The sequence below is a fragment of the Corvus hawaiiensis genome, chromosome 2 (genome assembly GCF_020740725.1).
Source record: "Corvus hawaiiensis isolate bCorHaw1 chromosome 2, bCorHaw1.pri.cur, whole genome shotgun sequence".
NCBI lineage: Eukaryota > Metazoa > Chordata > Aves > Passeriformes > Corvidae > Corvus > Corvus hawaiiensis.
The window spans coordinates 3,045,272-3,065,307 of record NC_063214.1 but is presented as its reverse complement, the minus strand read 5'-3'; the positions used below and the strand labels follow the sequence as shown (position 1 = coordinate 3,065,307).

General features: G+C 39.4%; 1 protein-coding gene across 3 annotated transcripts in view; it reads right to left on the bottom strand.

Moving 5' to 3' along the window:
- The window catches only part of EPHA3 (EPH receptor A3), a 186,040-nt gene that overhangs the window by 40,204 nt on the left and 125,800 nt on the right, over positions 1-20,036 (bottom strand). For 2 of the 3 annotated variants that reach the window (XM_048293609.1, XM_048293607.1), the window contains exons 6-9: positions 10,309-10,433; positions 2,962-3,124; positions 1,329-1,431; positions 814-881 (exon numbers count right to left, since the gene is read on the bottom strand). In XM_048293609.1, the coding sequence (XP_048149566.1) occupies positions 814-881; positions 1,329-1,431; positions 2,962-3,124; positions 10,309-10,433 (459 nt within the window). The remainder of the gene's footprint in view (positions 1-813; positions 882-1,328; positions 1,432-2,961; positions 3,125-10,308; positions 10,434-20,036) is intronic. The other variant, XM_048293608.1, reaches the window with a different exon arrangement.

Here is a 20,036-nt window from a genome sequence, read left to right as displayed (position 1 = left end):
TGAAACAGTTGCAAAGATGAACTACTGCTTCTTATTTAACAAATCCTCACTAATATCAAGAATTATGTGGGTGAAAAAAATTATTCTGGTCTTGGTGTCTAAGAGAGGCATTGTCTTTGCCTGTAAGGATATAAAAATCCAAAGTACAATGATTTAAAAAAAACCAAACAAGTAATCCCCCCATTCAGGAATTAGGCTATCTCCTTCTTTTCCCCTCAGCTTCTCCGGCTCCAAAACTAATTTATTCCTGTTTTAAAGGGTGTATGGGTGTGATCCAATCTTCAGGATCCACAGCTCTGCTGTGGAAAAGTGTAACATAGTTATGCACATTGCAGAGAGGATCCAGGATCAGATTATTACCATTATTTGTAGGTGAACTTTGTCAAGCAAACAATTTTCACAGTTCCTTTAGTGTTCATCAAGACAGGTTTAATTGATTCATATTTTGCTTTGGGGAAAAAAAAAGTATATATTTCTTAGACTTTATATGATGAGGAAGTTGCAGTTACACTCTGGATTTCAGTGATGCACAGCAGAACCAATATCACAATTCCAACCACATGCATTGTTCGAACATAGACAGCGATGTTTTGCTCATTACTAACCTGAACACAGATGAAAGAAGTTGAAACAAAGAATAATTGTTCGGGGAAAATCTCCTTACCCACAACAGAAGGGATAATTCTCTTCCTAATTTCACCTTGGTTTAAGTGAGGTATGGCTCTATTTTTTTTTTTAATTGAAAAATATCAGTTACCTAGGGGATGAATTCAACAGTTCTGGAAGCATTAAAATAAGGCATCAGTAACTTACAATGGCCGTTCCCAAAATGCAGCCTTTTCTCATCAGTGCCATGTTTAGACTTCTTGTATCCACAGAATCTACAAGCAACAGAGAAAAAAAAATATAGAGAATTTTATGTGTTAACTGCAGGTGGAAACAGAATAAAATGTTCTCCCTGCACAATTAAATGCCTGTTTGAAAGTTTAATGATATTTACATTCTCTGTGCCCTATAGAGGCATGGGATGTTCTCAGGGAATTTGAGGAAATTGGCTAATGAGAGGATTTGTTGATTTTTGACCCCTACAGTTTAATTTTACAATTGCCTGAGAATGTGTTTATAGCATTTTTTAACAACTGCTGCATGATTTGGGCTGCTAACGTTAGCGGGCTCATTACTGACTGTGAGGCAGTGTTCGGAGCTCCCGGGCAGCAGACAAAGGATTGAAAACCAGCCACACCACAACACTCGACGTGCCACAGTCATCAGGTCCCCTCTGGGATGTGGAAACAGGAGAAAATGTGCAAATCAGACACCAGACTCACCTCCCAATCAAGATGTACACCACCACTGTGAGGAGAATGATGGCCACTGCTGCTGAAATGGCAATCATCACCACCTGGCTGTTCTCACTGGAGATGGAGAACGCTGCAAAGTCAACACAAAAATATATAAATAACCTTACACACGCACATCACACTGATGATATCACAACTGACATGCATAAAGGGGACAGACATCATTATATAGCATTTGGTGTCCTGGCAGCATTTAATCCAGTACAGAATTTTTCATCAAGCAAATAAATACAAGGGAAGAAAACATAAGACTACAGCCATCTTTGCCAATTTACCAAAGTTGTTTCTGCTACTCTTAATTTTTACTCTTGCTAATTGTAGCAACCTGCTGGCAAACTGATACTTATATACAAACATATACTTAAGTAGCACACATGCCGTGTATGCCATACATACTTTGGGTCATGCTCAGTAAGGAACTTTTTCTTGGCAAGAAATCCCATAATCATCACCTTCACTTTCCCTTCTGTATGATGGAAAGTGCTTTTAGGAGCTGAGTTTCCCAGTTAAGCCTGACAATATCCACATGAAGGTTGTGGAAAGCCAGGGCATGCAGACACAGATGTCTACAGGGAAAATAAGGGCTGTTTTCTGCCTTATGTTGGGTATCCCCCTGTGGTCCCTAAGCATGGAGCTTTAGACTGTTCTATAATGACAGGATGACTTTAGACCTTTGGTGTGAGGACCAGTTTCCAGCAGAGACCTCCTGAGCTTCCCTGAACACAGCAGGACTGAACTCCTCAGCACTGTGCTTTAAGTCAGCTGTCCAAACCAAGCTGAGAGCTACCACTCCTGGCTCACACAGGTTAGAGAGCTTCTGTTTAGGGTCACATCATTCCCATCTCCACCTATTACACACCTGCAACTGCACTCAGTTGTGATAACTTGGCACAGGAACAAACTTATGCCATTTGTTGGTCACCTGTGTAATTTGTACACTCATTATTGAGATGTGCACCACTGTCTCCTTCCACATTTCTACTTTTTCTTTTTCCCCTTCTTTTGGTAACATTACTTTGCAGAGAAAACTCATTTACCTCTAAATTGCTAATTTTTTTATTTCTGCAACTGATTTTTTTCTCCTTGTTATAATTGTCCTACCTTGAGCTCTAGTTTCAACTAGTATGCCAAGTCACCATAACAGCAATTTGTAACTCTGTTTTTTAAACAGGAAGCTTGTTTGCCTTTCACAATAAGAGCTGGGGTGGAGAAGGAAGAAGTGGGGATGAAATACATAAAATATCTCAAATATACATGGAAGCCAAGTGAAAAATTTGCTTGACACTACTCTTTGTTTTCCTATCAAACATCCTCCCTCAGCAAGAGCCATGGCCTAGCAAGGCATCGATTCTGGCCTGAGGTAGAAGCAGGGCAAGGAATGGAACAAAACACCATCTGTGATAGTTATGGGATACTCTTTTATAGCCTGTTTCAAGTTTAATGATAAAATATAAAGTTATACAGCAATGCTACCAAGAAAGACACATCATAAATAGTTATGAGACACGTTTCCTCAGCTAGAGAAGGAGTGAAAGCAACCATTCAGATCAGTCAGAAACTGGGCAGGACGTCAGTATAAACCCTTTGAACAAATACATACAGTCTGGGCTGGTTTCAAACTCAAACTTGCGGCTGCTTGTCCCATATCCAGCTGCAGTTCGGGCTCGGATTTGGAAGACATAGGTGGTATCAGGCTTGAGGCCACTGATGGTAACGTTGGTGCCCTTGGCTCTCAGAATAGTATAGCTTGTCTCTTGTTCCTGCTTTTGAAAAAAGAAGTGATCGGATTAAAACCACACCCTAAAAAACAGAAACGATAGGTACTAAATTACTACAAACATCCTGGAGAGGACTGGCATATTAAATATTTATAGCCTGACAAATGCTTGTACAAACATTCATTTTCAATTATCTTTTAACAAGATATCTTAAATCATCAGATTTTCTATGGTATTGTGCTGTAAATTGAATACTAGACACGCTGAGTATATGACATTTTATTAAATGGCTTTGCAGCATTTTGTCCGTGGTCTGTAATACAACAAGAAAATTATTAAAAGATTATTTAAAAAATGTAAATCAGGTTTGCCTACTGCACTGAACTGGAAGTGCACAACAGGCCAACTTAGACATTTTAGGGCCGTGCAGAGCTGTTTCAGGATGCAGTTTTTACTGCCTCACATTTTACAAGACAGTGGTTACCTTTATAACAGTCAAGAGAAACCCCACTTGGGCTCCTCAGCTCAGAAAAGAGGCAGATTTAGCTGGTTTTCTACTATGCTATAAAAACTATGAGATAGTTGTGTCCATCCTCATTTGGACAAAACCTGAACTCAGTCCTGGACTACGTTCATAACCCCACTCTGCTTAATAGTCACCTAAGTCTGACATAACGTTTTTTATATAAAATAAGAGGAGGACTGGTTTGTAATTTGGTAAGTTTGGATACACTTCACACCATGTGAAAAGCTAACTCTGAAAAAAGTATGTCTCAGTCCCCCTGTAAGCACATAATCTTAACATTTAAGCATGCATTTGGAGCCTGAGGTAGTGCTTATTTTACTAAAGCCATCTTGTACCAAAAGAGCATTTTTGGCTTCTTAAATATGGCAGCTGGAACTGTCTCAGGAAAAAAACCTCTTGGCCAGCAGCCACACATGTGGGAAATTGTGAGAATCTCAATTGTTTAGGTTCCCCACCATGAACATTTTTTATTCTGGAGGTGGTGGGGGTTTCATGTGATGTCCTTTTACTTTGAACACTCTGCAAAACACTGCACCCATTGAATTTTGCCGGGTTGAAAGCAGAAACCGAGCAAATGCACGTCGGATGCAGAGAATCTCACCTAATTCTCATCATGTTTTATGGCATTGCATTAGCTGGTGAGGGGCTGACATTTCAACTCTGACAACACTGGAGTGCCAATGCACAAGCACAGGGGTTGGAAAATACTCAACACGCTCACTGCCAAGGCCATTTCACCTCCACGTGTAAAGTTCAAGTGACTGGAGTTGTTTTAGCGTGTTTACTCTGCTGTGCTGTCTGCAGGAATAGAGTCAGGATATTCTAGGTTAGTAGGTGAACATCAGAAACTGTTCACTTTGGTGTGCTAAAGAAGCCTAAGTGCCCTGTTCTTGGCAGTCTTTGATATAGAGCAACAGAAACATTTACACCATAGTTAGGGGAATTGCCAGAATCTCCACGTAATATTCAACATTATGCTCATGAGAAAGCACAGTGAAAGGAAACAAAGAAAGAAAAAAAGGAAAAAAAAAACCAAAAAAAACCCAACCAAACAAAACAAAACAAAACAAACAAAAAAAAAACCAAAAAACCAAAAAACACCAACCAGAAAACGCAGCTAAGCCCGTGCCTAAAAGTTACCATCCAGAATCCAAACCTCAGACAGGGTGAGCTGGACCCAGTCTTCAAAGAATGACCATAAAAATGTTTACCATGGCCTATTTTCTTTGCCCAGTAAAAATAAAAGGAAATCAGCGTTGGACCTCCTCAGAGTTTCCCTACTTCTCTAAAACGTTCTCTGTTCTAAATTCAGGGGAGCAAATTTACAGGAAGACACTCTAAAGAGCTAACAGGCTTGTGTAAAATTATTTATTTTAGAACCAACAAAGGCCTAGCACTATAATTTGCAGGCTTTCCTTATCTTGTCATTCCGTTGGATGTAGGGAACTATTTTAATTTCAAAGACATAATAATCTTGTCTTTAAAACACAACATCTTTTGTGTATGCTATGACTGGACATTCATTTTGATCTCACTTTAGGCTGCTTTTATGAAATGCAAACATTTCCTTCTGGTGCAGATACATACGTGCAAGGGAAAATATAGTCATGGCCCTGTCTGTTAATAATCCACATTGGAACTTGGAAAATAAACCTCTAAAACAATGGTATGGAGGATGTAATGGTATCTCAGTTTATGGGAAGCTTTTTACACACATATTTTGTAAGTCATTTTTTATGTTACTAGTAATCAAATCAGTGCAACACCACATAAAAGCCCAAGTTTATCTTTCTTGGGGATAAAGCAAAACTTCAGAGATACAGCACCATAAGCAGGAATACACAAAAAGGAGAGCCAGTCTTTGCCAAGCAGAACTTTAACCAAACACTCTGCCTGAGGATAAATTTGAACTTGGAGGCACAAAGCAATTTCTTCCTGAATATTTCTGCATAGTTTACCAGACACAATCTTTGCTGGGAAGCAAATCCCACTACTGTTGGTGTCTCGTTTGCAAGTGACATTTTCTAATTTTATACTTTGTTTTACAAAAAACATATTTTGGAGACATTTTAAATTGACAGTGGCAGCACCAGTAAGGGAGAATGGTCTGTTCTTTTCCAGATAAGCCCAGAGAGTACTTATATCATATAAGGAAAAATATTTTTTCCATTGGCTTCATGTGGACTTGAGAGGCCAAAACCTGGCTACACATTTTTTGGGAGGCCACAGCCCTGATACTGTTTCCCTTATTGCCAAAGTGAACTCTTCATGGATATGACATTTCCTCCAAGTCTCGTGGAGTATCCATGGCCTACCTACACTCAAAGCCAGAATAATAAGAGTTTAAAAGCAACAGGGTGCATTTGAATGCACTTTTTCAGCCTCAGAGAGAGTACAAAGTGCAGAGTTATGTGTTGGCTGTAACCACTGATCACACAATTCCTATGACACCAAAGCAAATCTATTTTAGCAATGTGAGACTGCAGCTGAATTTCACTCACTGTTTGCAGAAGACTCCATCTAAATAAAGTGCACATAATTTAATTGTAAGCCACATATTTAATTGAAACAAAAGCCACATATTTAATTGAAACAATTAATAGTTTATGAGTGGTATTTAAGAGATGGCTTTTTTCTGTACCTTCACATGAAATGATGTACTCCTTCAAGAGAACATTATTATGTGAACAAGGACAAGGAGGAAACAAAGAATAGGACTTGTGCAAGAAAGCAACATGGCTTTGTTATTTATGCACTTTGATGGCTGAGGCACTTAAAATTCAGGACAGCATTATATGGATGAACTAAACTGAGGTGTCATTTAGTACCATGAACTCAACATAAACTGTTATGCCTTACCATAAAAGAAATGCCTAAAAATTCCATATGGTCTCCCTCTAAAAGAGGATTTTGTTTCTTTTAAATGTGTTGAATAAGTATTGATTGGGGCTTCATAATCAAGCTCTAAAATTTTTTACAAAAAATACAATTCTATTCCAACCGCTGCTCCTGAAAAACTGCAACTCAGTCCATAATGCTATGAAGTGTTCAAAGCCAGGCTGGATGGGGCTTCGGACAACCTCGGATAGTGGAAATTATCCCTGCCTATAGCAGGGGGTTGGAACTAGATGATCTTAACGTCCTTTCCAGTCCAAGCCATTCTGATTCATTCCAAAAAGTTAGAATAGTTTCCTAAAGCTGTAGCTACTAATTTCTTTAGACACATATAAAGCTCTGGTCTTTTGGCTACACAAGGGCAATAACTGCTGAAAAAAACCCAAAATAAATGGGTTAATTAACTACCCTTGGGAAAATGAATATATTCCACACATTTTTATGACAATAATGAATTAGAAAAACTACACGATATTATAATGTGGACACATGACATTCTATTTTTTATTCCAAATCTCTTGTAACATCCTAAATACCTTAAGAACAGCTTAGCAAAATAATGTCACAAACAAGAGGTATGACAGAATTGGGCTGACCTGTATTGCTCTATTAATGCTCTGGTTTTTAATTTCTAAGGGATGACAAAACACATATCAGCTGAAAACAAGCAGGATGAAAAAGGATGGCTCAACATAAATCATCTACCAGCAATCAGGTAGATGACTGCCAGGAGAAATACTCAGATATGCTAACTCTGAAGGGTTTATTTCCATCTAACAGTGGTGGGGTTTCTGATGAGCACAACCAAGACGATTTCTGAAGCAGGAAAGCAAATGGAAGGGACCAGTTTGAAAAGAAATCTCTCCTTTTAAAAGAGGAGGGAATGAAGCATGCTTAGAGATCTCAGACTGAAAAGCAGCATCTTTCAAAGGTGTTTCGTGGAGGAATGAAGAGTAACAATCCAACATGAGCTGCTCTGGCCTCAGGTAAGTTTATCACAGCATTAGTTTTGAACCTATTATAATTTGCTTAAAAATGCATAGATTCAAGTCTCCTGACAACAGATTTGCTTTTTAAATTTTTTTCCCCCTCATAAACCCTGAGGAATAGGCCTCTGACTCCCCAAGGGCCTGCAGGACACACATTAAAAGTGCTGGTGCCAGAAGGTTGGCTTTTTAAAAGCCTTTCGCTCTAAATGGTCTGGCTCCCATTGTCAAGCACTTGGCTCCCTGGTTTAAGAAAACTGTCTGGTGCATATGAACTCTTGATCACAGACTTCAAAGGGGAGAAACACATGTGCAAGATCAGCCTCCTAAGACCACGGGTTGTCTTATAAAGCTGTCTTATGACAACCAATTGCTCCCTGAGAGTGGATACACCCAGTGGGAATAGGAGCTGCATGCTCTGTCTGTGCACACAACAGCACGGGATGACAGTTTTCTTGAACAGAAAACCCCAATTTCGGTGTAGAAAGATGATCACAACATCCCAAACCAACACAAATAAAACTTATTGGTGATTTAATTAGAATTAACTGAATGCACACAGCGGGGAAAAAAATCTCTCCCTTTGGAGCAAGTAAAACTCAAGAGATCACCTGTGCTGTTTTTGGCTGGGGTAGAACTAATTTTCTTCACGGCAGCTAGCTGTGGCTTTGGGAATTGCGCTGAAAACAGACAGGTTTGATAATATAGAGATATTTTTATTATTGCTGAACAGTGCTGACAGTGCAAAGGCCTCTTACACCTTTCCAATGAGGAGGCTGGGGGTGAACAAGGATTTGGGAGGTGACACAGCCAGAACAGTTGATTCCAGCTGAACACAAGAACATCCCATCCCACATGGCACCATGCTCAGCATGTAAAGCTTGGGAAGAAGAAGGAAGAGAGGGATATTTGGAGCGATGGCATTTGTCTTCCCAAGTCCCTGTTACATGTGATGGAGCTCTCTTTCCTGGGGATGGCTGAACATGGGAAGTAGCAAATGAATTCCTTGTTTTGCTTTACCTGGTAAAGTGTCTTATCTCAAACTATGAGCTTTATCACTTTTACTCTGACAGTTCTCTCCTCATCCCACAGGGACAGGAGTGAGAGTGGCTGCACGGGGTTTAGCTTCCAGCTGGGATTAAACCACAACATCACCCTAATTCCAAGATGCAGAAGAGAGAGCTGTGTGCCACAGCCTTTACCCTGTGGTACAAAATTCCCCAGGCAAGGGCTTCCACCTGGGGAGACTGGAGCTGGAGCTGCCACAGCTCTTGGAAAACAAAGGTAGGGCCAGTGGCAGCAAGAGCAGTCAGAGGTAGGTCTCAAATCAAGCACAAGTTGATCATCTGGAAAAACAACCTGGCCTGTGCAAGGCAAGCTGAAGTTCTGGCATCTTTCAGGTGTAGGTTCTTTGTGATGTAAATGGATACTTCAAGCCTTGCTAAAAGCCAATAAAAGTGTCTCTTCCCTTAAAAGAAATTTGGAAGTAAGAGACCGGAAATAATTCCTGCATCCTTTTTGTACTAAGGTTGTACAAATCAAAACAATCTGGTCTGTGAGCTGGTTCTTCTTTGCTTCTCAGGCTCAGGATCTGAAACTGATCCTGTCCTCACTGAAATGAAAAAAAAAAAAACCAAGAGTGGAAGTCCACAGAATGCTGCTCCATTATGTGAGACTGAGCTGAAATGTTTCAGATGATTTCTTTTTCTCCCTTTATCACTAGCACGAGGTATGTTTAGATTTTCACTAGGGTTTTTGAAGGTTCAAGTTCTCACCAAAAAACTCTTCTCAAAATCAGATTACATGAATTTGGGAGAAATCTTTTCAGCATACAGCCTTCTGATCCTCTTTCTTCAGCTGAAGATCAGGCATGAACTATCAGCACCACACTGTCCCACTGTAAAGCTCCATGAAAAAAAAAAAATTCTAAAGATTAACTGAATACTTACAGAGTATTTTAACAACATTTTCTTAGAGGATATTATCACTACATCTTCTCTGATATGTATGAAATATAAGCCTGATTGTTAGATATGAAGAGCATTAGCAAATGCTCAATTAAACCAGAATTCTGGCATTTTATTCAAAGTTTGTTAAAGTCAGTAGCAATGTATCAAATAGATCTATCAAAAAATGGCTAATACCACACTTCTCAATCTCCACAGCAATTTATGACCTTTTCAATTCTACCAGCAACACCTCCTAAAAAGCTCCTATTACAATTTTTTTTTTTTCTAAATACAGATCACTATAGGAGGATGTATAAATAAAGAGTTGTAAATAAAAGAAAATGTCAATAAAAAGCAGAACATATTTCATGGCAGATTTTCTGTCATTTGTAGTCATTTGCTTATAATTTATGAAGAATTCAGTTATTAATAAAAAGAACATTCACAGTGCAAAGCAGCCCAGAAGATCAGCCAACATTTTCCAAATAATTTTCATGTAAAAGATGCTTGTGCCAAAGGGAAGCACCAGCACATGGGTGCTGATAGATAAATGTATGAACACTGACAGCATGATAGAACAGCATAATAAGAAAATTTTAGTCAGGAGAATAAGAAAAGAAAGGAATTACGTATTGACTGCATTACTTTGTGTTTGTTCTGATGTGCTTGGGGACGAATTTGGTAGACAACACAATGATTTCACTTTGTATTTCCTGATGTTCTCATTACCAAAAATCGAGCAATTCCAACAGTTAGTGCCATTGTGGCAGACTGAGTAAACCTGAGTGTTTCTGAATCATTAACACAGGGGCAAGATGCAATGATTTCATCACAGTACTGCTGAGGAAAACCCCTCCCCTTTGATCTTCCCACCTTTTCATAGTATTTGACCTCGTAGTCCAATATGATCCCGTTGGGATGCTCGGGCTCTTGCCAAGAGAGGGACACGCTGTTCCTGGACGTCCTGTCCTTCCTTATGACTGTGATGGGGGATGGAGCTGCAGAGGGGTGGGGGGGAGGGGAGGGAGAGAAGCAAACCGAGTTTATCTCCGTTCCAGTTCTTGGCAAAGAGCACGCTTTCCATTTAAACGACTCCCGAGCAAAGGTCTGGCCCTGCATCAACAGCGAGCAGCTGGACTGCAGCCGTGCTACTCATGCCTTGGAGCACCCTGGTCTCATGGAAAATGAGCTGAGATTTTTCTCCTCGACTGGAGGACTGGTGGCAAGGCAGCAGATGGTTTTGATCTGCTACTACAGTGTAAGCAATGAAATACATTCAATGGACGAAAATACAGAGCAAAATAGCAGCACTACCTATTTGTTATAATGCTGAGGTATTATCATTACCAGACTGCAGAACTCTGATAACATTTTGATATGAAAGTCTAAAAGGGTGCTGGGATGCATTAAGTACAAGGAGCTCCTGGTATTCATGGCTGGGAATAACCATCAGCACAATTCAGCCTCTTTGGCATCATGATTTGGTAAGCTCTCCAGATTAAAATTGCTCCCATACACACTTCTCCTTCACCACGTTTCTTTGAAAATGAAATTTGAATGAAAAAGAAAAATCTAAACTGTAAAATAATGTATTTTTTTTACATGCATTGATCAGGGTTAGGCGTGACAACTGATTGCATGCCACAGATTCACCCACCACCCACGACTTGGAAATAATATCAATGTTAAACAAACACATAAAAAAATCATAATTACTTAAGATTCTTGAACACTGGTCCAGTTTTAGACCACCCAGATCCATAAGTTGTTCCAAGACCAGGTCTGGATTTCCTGGACTCACTAAAAGCCGTGCAACTTTTTTAAAAATTATTTTGTTTTGTTTCTTTTGGGTTGGCTTCCCACTTCAAATGCTTCTCTTCCATGGTTTTGGCAAAAATTCATCAGATTATATCTTACAGATCACACACTGAAGGTTGTAACTGCCATTTCAAAAAAAAATCTTTTACTAATAAACAGCCTTTTATCTTAACATGTAAATAAAATGTGTTTATAAGTTCAACATTTGCTATCCTAATAAAAAGGTTCTAGAGCTATCTCAGCAATTTAGTATCAGCTGAATCCTCTGAAGCTTTTATTGTTCATATAAAACCAGCTGCACTTTACAGGCATTACATATTTACATGCTTTAGCCAGTACCCTTTCTGTCTGGGTTTTCATTTCTGCAAAGGAACTTTCAATAGCCAGGAGAAAAAAAAAAAGGGGAGAAAAAAAAGAAGAAAAAAAAAGAAAAAAAGAAGTGTTTTAATTAAAATAAATTTTGTAAAATTCATTCCAGCAAAATATACCTTCCAGTCCTGAGTCATAATCTAAGTAGTGAAATCCTCCTTTAATGGAGTGGAAGATCCACCTTGTCATGTTCATTCCAGGCTGAACACATCCCCTGAACAGCATTTTCACATTTCACATGGTTCACAAAAGATTAAAAAGTTGCAATTTTTGTTTCATCAGCAGGACAAATTTATCCTGTATTTAAACTACTAATATAAATTGCTGTAGGGCTTTTTTTTTTTGGTAAGGTTTACTTATTTCAAGTATAACGCGAAAGAGTCTGTCTATTTTACTCAGCCTCACCAGAGCTATGCTTGGTGAAAAGGAGGTGAAAAGCATTTAGGGGAAGTAGACAGGATTTGTGTGCAACAAACATCCTTCAGCAATTCCACTTGAATTCCACAAACCAGTGCCAGAGCCAAAACACAAAAGTGCTTAGCAGGCTGAACTTCCCTGCTGTAGCCAGCTCCATGAGAACTCATATATCCATACTTGCTGCTTTTATGCTCTCCTAAGTCATTTTTATGTCTTCTTTTTAAGTCAAGCTATTTATTTTATTTTATTTTTTTTCTTGGTATGTGAGTAGATTGTCAAGCCCAGTACCCAGCTGTTAACACTTCCCATTAAGGTAAAATTAATACTGATTTTATGAATAATTAATATATGATTAACAGAAACAGCTTTTCCCCTAATAAATTATGGTAATTTTGCTCTAACAGATTCTCAGGGCAGGCTGAAACAATCTTGCATGCTCCAATACAGATATACTTTAAAAAAAACAAAAGCTTTCTTCTAACGCAGTATTAATTATTTTGAGCTCATTTGCACACATCTCTGCAGATGCTCCCAGTAACTTATCTCCCAGCAGTTTATTAGAAAACATCTGCTCTGCAGTTATCAATAACATCATAAAACATTCATATACCTTCCCTAATCCCTAGGGTTCCCAAAGCTGCTCAGAAATGAGACATCCAGAGTGTCTGGAAGAGTCAGCATCCCACTGCAAGGGCAGAGGGAGGGGAGATAAATAATCAGGGGAACATAATGTTTCAGCCTCCTTTAATTCCACACCAAGCTGAGATAAAATGGAAAAAATTCCCAGCATATAACCTTTCTTTGCTGGTCACTGAGAAGCTGGACTGTCAGAGTTTTAAATTTTAATGCATTCTTTTAGGATTTTTTTGCTATACCTGTCGGATAGGTGGGTTTGGAAAGTGTTCCAAGTCTTGAACCCAATTAAAGGAAATATCTTGTTGAGATAATTTCCAAGTTTATGCTTAAACCTACTGCCATCAATGAATTTTAGATACAGTAAGAGTTAAGGTAACCTCAATATGGCCCCAACCCAGGCCTGGGTTGTAGCTGGGAGAAATAATTTGACATTTGGACCATTTAATTAATTTCTTTTTGTACGCATCCCCAGAATACATTGTAAAACTTAATAAACTCTGTTCTAAATAGTGTCTAAGCAGAAGTCAGCCTTAATTTCCATTTTGTAATACCAGAGCAACTTGGTTACTGTATTTTACTATTTAATTGGAAGAGTCTGAAAATCCAACAGAGAGAAAAATCGAAGTTAAAGGCAATTAACAGTGAAGGCATCATCATACTCAGCAATGCAGTCTTTAGTCTTCCACATGAGGAAGAGAGAACCAAGAGTTTCCTGAAAAGAATTAAATAACCACAGTAGGATGAAACCAAATTCAAAATCAGGCTACAAAAAGGAAGAGAAATACGTGATATTTAGAACAGCCATTTTTCATTGAATCGCCATGATTTTTCTATCTTAAACTGAAAATTTAAAATGACATTTCTGCCTCAAATCTGCAGCTCCCACTGACAAAATAAAGTTTGCATTCTGGGTTAGCAAATAATGAGACCATTATGAAGCTTTTTAGGATTAGTTGAAGTTTTAAAAACTGTATTAAAGTCTCATTAGCAATGCAAAGGCTAAATTAGTTTATCATTTAGAAAACATGCATGCAAAGGTGAAACTTAAGGACAATACTTTTTTAGACTAAGAAGATGAATTAATGCTGTTTCAGTGATTTTTTAAATTAATCCCATGTCTTGTATGCCTCTATGTATTTCCATTTTTATCGATATTTTGATTAATGTATTAGTAGTCACTTCTTCACTTGAATAAGAGCTGGCTTTTTATGATTAACTTTAGGCTCGTATGGACATACATGAAGAGTTTTAGTCTCAGGAGTCCCATACAATGCACAGAGAGGCATTTTTACACATCACATGGTTAGAATTTGTCTGGCACTGCAGCCTAACTGCTTTAAGCACTTAATAGGAGCCTTGAAAACTCCCTGGAGTTAAGAGGGGAAATGTACTTTGAGCACTCTGTGTTGTTAGGTAGCATTTGTGACAACTGGGAATGTGGATGTTGAAAAGGTAACAAACACAATGATTCAGGGAGCTTAGGCTCAAGTGTAAAAAACTCCTCAGTCATGACTATTAAAGGTGCAAGCAAATAACATGAAGGATCTGCAGAGACGACAATAAAACTCTGCTCAAATTGATTTCCCACTGAAACTGACCCCAACAGATGATTTGTTTTCCTCCAGTTTAATAGCAGCTATATATAAATTTCCTTATTGACTTTTTCCTTATTCCTTGGTTATTGTTTTCATATGTGACTGGCCTACAGATGTATAAATGCACTGGAAGAAAATTCCCTGTCCTGTGACAGGGAGAACTCAGTATTAACTCTGGGAAGGCACGTGTGTACAACTGCTGAAACATTTAGAGCCCTATTGTTTCTGGCTTAGGCTTTGAGATCACAAATTAAATTTTAGGAAAGGATTTAATTCTAAAATGACTCACAGCTCACTTCCAGCTTTTGCTTGCAAACGAGAGTAAAATATGCTTTGCCTAGGATGTTCCAAACTATGCTGAAAGATGGTGACCAAGCAGAATTGACTGTATTACTCAATTTTCAACTTCTGCCCTCCTGAACAAATGAACTTGTTCCTTTTTCTTTCTTTAGAAAACTGATGCTGTTATTATCTAATCATAATACTGTAATCTGATATAACCTATAAATTTTCTTTAATGTCTATGAAGCCCCTAGGAGGTAATGTGGAACAAGAGCAGTAAATAAAAATCATAACCTGAAAATTAAATCTGTGTTCTCTGACAGTAGAATCCACAGGGACTCAAACCTAAATCAGTCTTAGAGGACCAGCATACAAACCACAAAACTATCATACAATCCAAAGTAGAAATACCAGTGTTTGAATGAACAAACTGATCTCTCACTTGGAGGCAGTTTCTCTGGGACACTGGACCCACACCCACAGTGTCAGGACATGAGAGAACCAACCCTGGTGCATGGCTGGGTCTGGCACTGCTCATAATGCTCCACACACACATTTTGATTTATGCAAAACCACCCAACATCTGGGGGTTTTGAGAACTTCAGGTTTCTCCATCAGTTCCACTGCCCATCAGCATTCAATTCCTAACAGAGTCGCAAGTACTGACTTGCAAATTGGTATAATGATGTCACACCTCCATGGCATGCTCACATTAACATGAACAGCTGTGCTTGTACTTGGATTCTTTAACATTTCCAGCATCTATTCTGTGGATCAGTGTAAAGGGGTTTATGACAGAAGCCTGCTCACAGAAAGCAGGACCTGCCCTGTTCTAGCCCTCCTCTGGCTGCACTCCTATTCACTTTCTCTATTAAGAGCAGTGATGTGCTGAAGCAAGCAAGCCCCATCCCACAGGCACATTCCAAGAAGGTCCCCAGGTGGCTCCCAGGAGGCAGGAGGAAGAAACAGTCCCACTTTAACAACACTTTGGAAACCTGCTAAATCCTACACACTGCTCCTCCAGATACAATTCCACACCACTTCAAGGTGCGTGCAGGCTCAGTCCTTTGCCCTTTAATCTCCAGGACACGTAGTTAAACCAGCACAGTGCCTATGTTTGTCCTCCTGCACCTTTTCCTTGAGCTGGAGCAGGCTCAATCTATTTTTATGACCTGGGCTGTAAACTGTCACCTGATTCTGTAACATCACCAGGTGACCATTAGCCTGAAGGTGACGTGCCTTCCCTGTCGCCAGGAACGAGGCATCAGGGACTCCACTCATCCCCCACCAGCAAAATGCCCCTCACACCAGCCCCAGGCTGGATCCTAGTAGGACTCAATCATAAGGAAGGGGGTGAAAAGGCTCACAGTTTCTGGGAGGTGGCTATCAAGATCACACATCAAAATGTGGAAGGAAAGAAATAGGACAAAACTTCAAAGGCAAATACAAGCAGGCTGCCTTTGGATGAAATAAAGCTGGGCACATTTCTCCCAGAAACAGAAAAAAATTAAAAACCGGTTTGTTCATGGCTGTTCTAATGGATGACTGCCTGCATTATGGCAGAAGTACCCAAATGCATCTGTAAAAGGCTCCAGCCTGTGGTTACAGACTCCAGAGTGGCTGCAGGCATTTCACAGGTGCTGTGGAAGAAAGACTGCAGGGAACTGGAAAGGGGGAAACAAGCAGCTTCAGCAGGAATTACACCAAAAGGCAGCTGCTTGATTTCCCTCTCAACTGCAGAGAAAGGCAACCTTCTGGGCAGCAGCTGTCACTGGACAAGTGATTATCAGAGATCATTTCTCACTTTTACAAATAAATTCTAAATTAAAAGAAAACGTCATTAAGTGTAGCACAATCGTGTTCTTGCTTCTCTTTTTTATTAAAAGAGATAGCAAATGCCTTCCCCAGAGCAAACAAAACGTTTGATTTGCTCATGTGTTTAACACATGCACAATAAGTCATGGAAATGCCACGTCCATTTGGGAAGGATCAGGCTGCACAAGGCACTCACTTCAGAAACTGGAAATTATGGTGCCGTGGCATTCCCAGCTGTTATTTCAGAGAGGAGACAAATGCTGGATGTGCTTTCATAAGAATTCATCCCAAAGGTACTCACAACACAAATGTTATTCTTTCTGCTCTCTGTTGAGGTGGTGATGGTGGGAGCTTTGCAATAGTTCCTATTTTTCACTGAACGTGTTAAGACCGTATCAGTTTAAATAAACTGTTTTTCTTTGCCTTCCCTACCCCTTTGTTACATTACCTTAGAGGATGTTAGAGCCTCCCATTTCCTGGTGTGAAGTTTTTAGAAAGAAGAATTTATTCACCATGCTCACAACATCAATGTTCAAGTGCTGAGCAGGCTTTCCCTTTCTGTGGTCATTTGATTATTTCCTCAACCAGAGAAATCCCATTCATAAGGTAAGAATATACTCAAGAACTACCTCTGAAAATGCCATTATCTAAAACTGGAGAAGACAATTGCCCTCAAATAAGTAATTTATGAAATAAAATATTCCCCTCCTTTTAAGTAATCACCAAGAGCTCCTGAACTGGTCTGTCAGTAAGTCTTTTCCACCTGGTCAGAACACACTATGAAAAGAAACAACATTTCTCAGACTTCTTGTCCTGTTGTTTGGAGCAATTGCTTTTGTGAAGGTTAACCATGAAAGAGCCTCTAACAGAAAGGACTTGAAAGGTGCTGACATCTTTCACATGCTTTTAGATTTGGGGATGATTTAATATTTTTGTTTGATTTAAAACATTTTTTTTAATGTACATAGAGGCATAGGTTACTAAAAGGAATGCTAGAAAGAAGGCTCTTTTTGCTCTAGAAGCTGACACTTCTTACATTCACAATTCCCATTGCAGGAGTAGTCCCCAAACACAAAGAAACATTTTTTTTCCCATCTGTCCCCAGCCTGCAAATTGCCTAGAGGGAATTGCTTCAAAAAGCAAAGTGATAGCTCTGTTTACAGTCAAGAGGAACACAATTTCCCTCAGTGATCACTGAGAACGCCAGCACAGATAACAGAGAGAGACATAAGTCTAGGGTTTATTATTTTACAGAGGATTAATGTTTACCTACACTTCTTTATTTTCACTCTTTTACCAAACCAAGATATTAAATGAGAAGGACCAACAGAAGCAAGGAAAGAAAACCATTGTCCACCAACTGCTGAATAAAACTTCACCGTGATGTGTGGAAAAGCCAACTGAAAGCTTTGAAAGAGAAAAACTCTCTGAGCCACAAAGTTCACCTGCAAACTTTCTGTCAGGTCAGGAGCGTTCACATGAGGACTGTGCAGCACTGAAGAGCCCAATGTGTGTCACAGACTTTGAAGCCTTGGCAGAGCTTCCTTGACGTTCAGGGGAAAAGGGATCAAAGACTTTGCAGGCAGAACATCTCTAGCTAATAACAGGCTATGCATGGAGTGACATTGTTAAAACACTTCCCTTTTATATCCCTGAAGGAGTTTTATTGAGTTAAAACGATCCTTGAATAGCCTCTGGGCTGAACTGTAAAACACATTTGAAGAGCGTAAAATCTTTATTTATGCCAGGAATGTTTGAAACTCAAAAGATAAATGTCATTCAGAGAAACAAGCATGTCCTAGGTATTCAGTACATAATGGGGCACAGCTGTAATAACAGTCAGTGAACCAGAGACTCCCTACATCATGTCATTAGCTCACTTTTAATAAGTCTATCTTCTTGTCCTTTTTATAAGGGCCATAGGGAAAGAAAGAAATATATCATCCCCCAAACATCTGTGCCTCTCTCAAATTGTCTCTCTTAGAAGACAGATCTACTTCAGGGACTTGCCTTGGGATAGACATTGTAAAGTGCACACAAAACTCTCTAAATGTGGATTTTATTTAAACAGGGAGCATCACACATCATTTGTGAGCTGCTGAAGACAGTGCAGTGCAGGCTGAGCACATAAATAGCATCAAAGTACCTGCAAATAATCAAATACATACAGTGAAACAAAGCTTGGGGCTGAACTTATTCCCTTGAAGCCACAGATTTCAGGCAAATAAAATTCTGGTTCTGAGGAGGTTTTAACAAGCCTTCCAAGGAGCCACAGAAATCTCTGCTTAAAATAGGACTGAAAAAATTGACTGGTTCTTTCTCCACTGTAAATATGTTTATCCCTCCAAGCTGAAATTAACACATGGCTTGGAATTTTTAATGGCACAGGGAGATCAAGATAATGCAAATGAGCTATGTCTGCCCTTTCACACTCCTGATGATTCTAATTTCTCTACCTAGGGGTTACTCTTGTTCTCAAGGTTTTTTTGAATAATTTTCATTGTTATTATTTATAATGTAGCTGTGCATGAGGTGCCTCGGTTTGGATGCAGGGGTGGTTACTCTCTAAGCATCCTCTATGAAAAGTCCCTGACAGAGAAAGAAATCAACATTTTACAGGTGCACAGCTGAACTGTGGAGAGGCCAAAAGTCAGGGTTAGGTACTTATAGGCTCTCAGCTGAGAAGCATAATCACTTTCTACAGTTACTAGGACAACACTGATGTTTCTAGCCAAAATTTAGCTCACAAATAGCCTTCAACGTGTCCTCTGCAGGGATTCCTCTTTATTCCCCAATTTATTTACTTTTGGCACCTATCTGAATCCTACCTGAATTGTGTGGAAGAGCCGTAGTGAGCTGAGGACAGAATCTGAAGAAGTCTCTTGTTACAACGTGTCCCCTTTGTTCCTCTGCTGATGCCAGGATATGTGACAGCACAAAACTCTCTGGAATTGGTTTAGTGCTGGCATTGTCTTATTGTAGCTGAATTTAGTTGCTACCACCTCTTGCAGCTGCACTGTTGGGACCTTGGGTTAAAAGGCCTTAAGTACTTAAGAGCTAAGCTCCATCTGAAGCTGTTACAGTGTGCTTTTGGTGACCAAAAGAAAACAATCTATTTTATTATCAATGCAATAAAGAACTGAGGTACGGGGGAAAAAGCAAAATATTTGGGGATCGGCATGAGTATATTGGGAAAATACAGAAAATGTAATTATTTTCACTAAACTTTAATGCTAAGAATTATTTTGCTGAAACTATGAACACTGAATAATAATCAGAAATAATGGAAGGGGTAAGAATTCAGGAAGATGCACATGGAAAGTTGGGGTTTTGAGACAAAATATTCAGATTGACGTGGAACAGCTGCTCTAGCCAGGAAAATGTCACAAAAAGAGGGTCACAGACTTGACCCCCTTGTTCCCACCTACCCTCTACAGGGTTTTCATTTTGCTCATTGTGCTTGCTCTGCCTCATGGCCCCTCTGGTCTAACCTGGACTTGTGACCCTTCACAGCAACCCAGACCCATTTGGATATGGTACAGGGAAATTAATGTAGAAAAGCTCTCTTGGGACAGCATTCTAGACCTTACAGAGCTAAAAATGTGCTTCTGATATATCCCTTTTGTGATCTGACCAGTCAGGGAATGCAAGACAAATTGCATTTCTGTA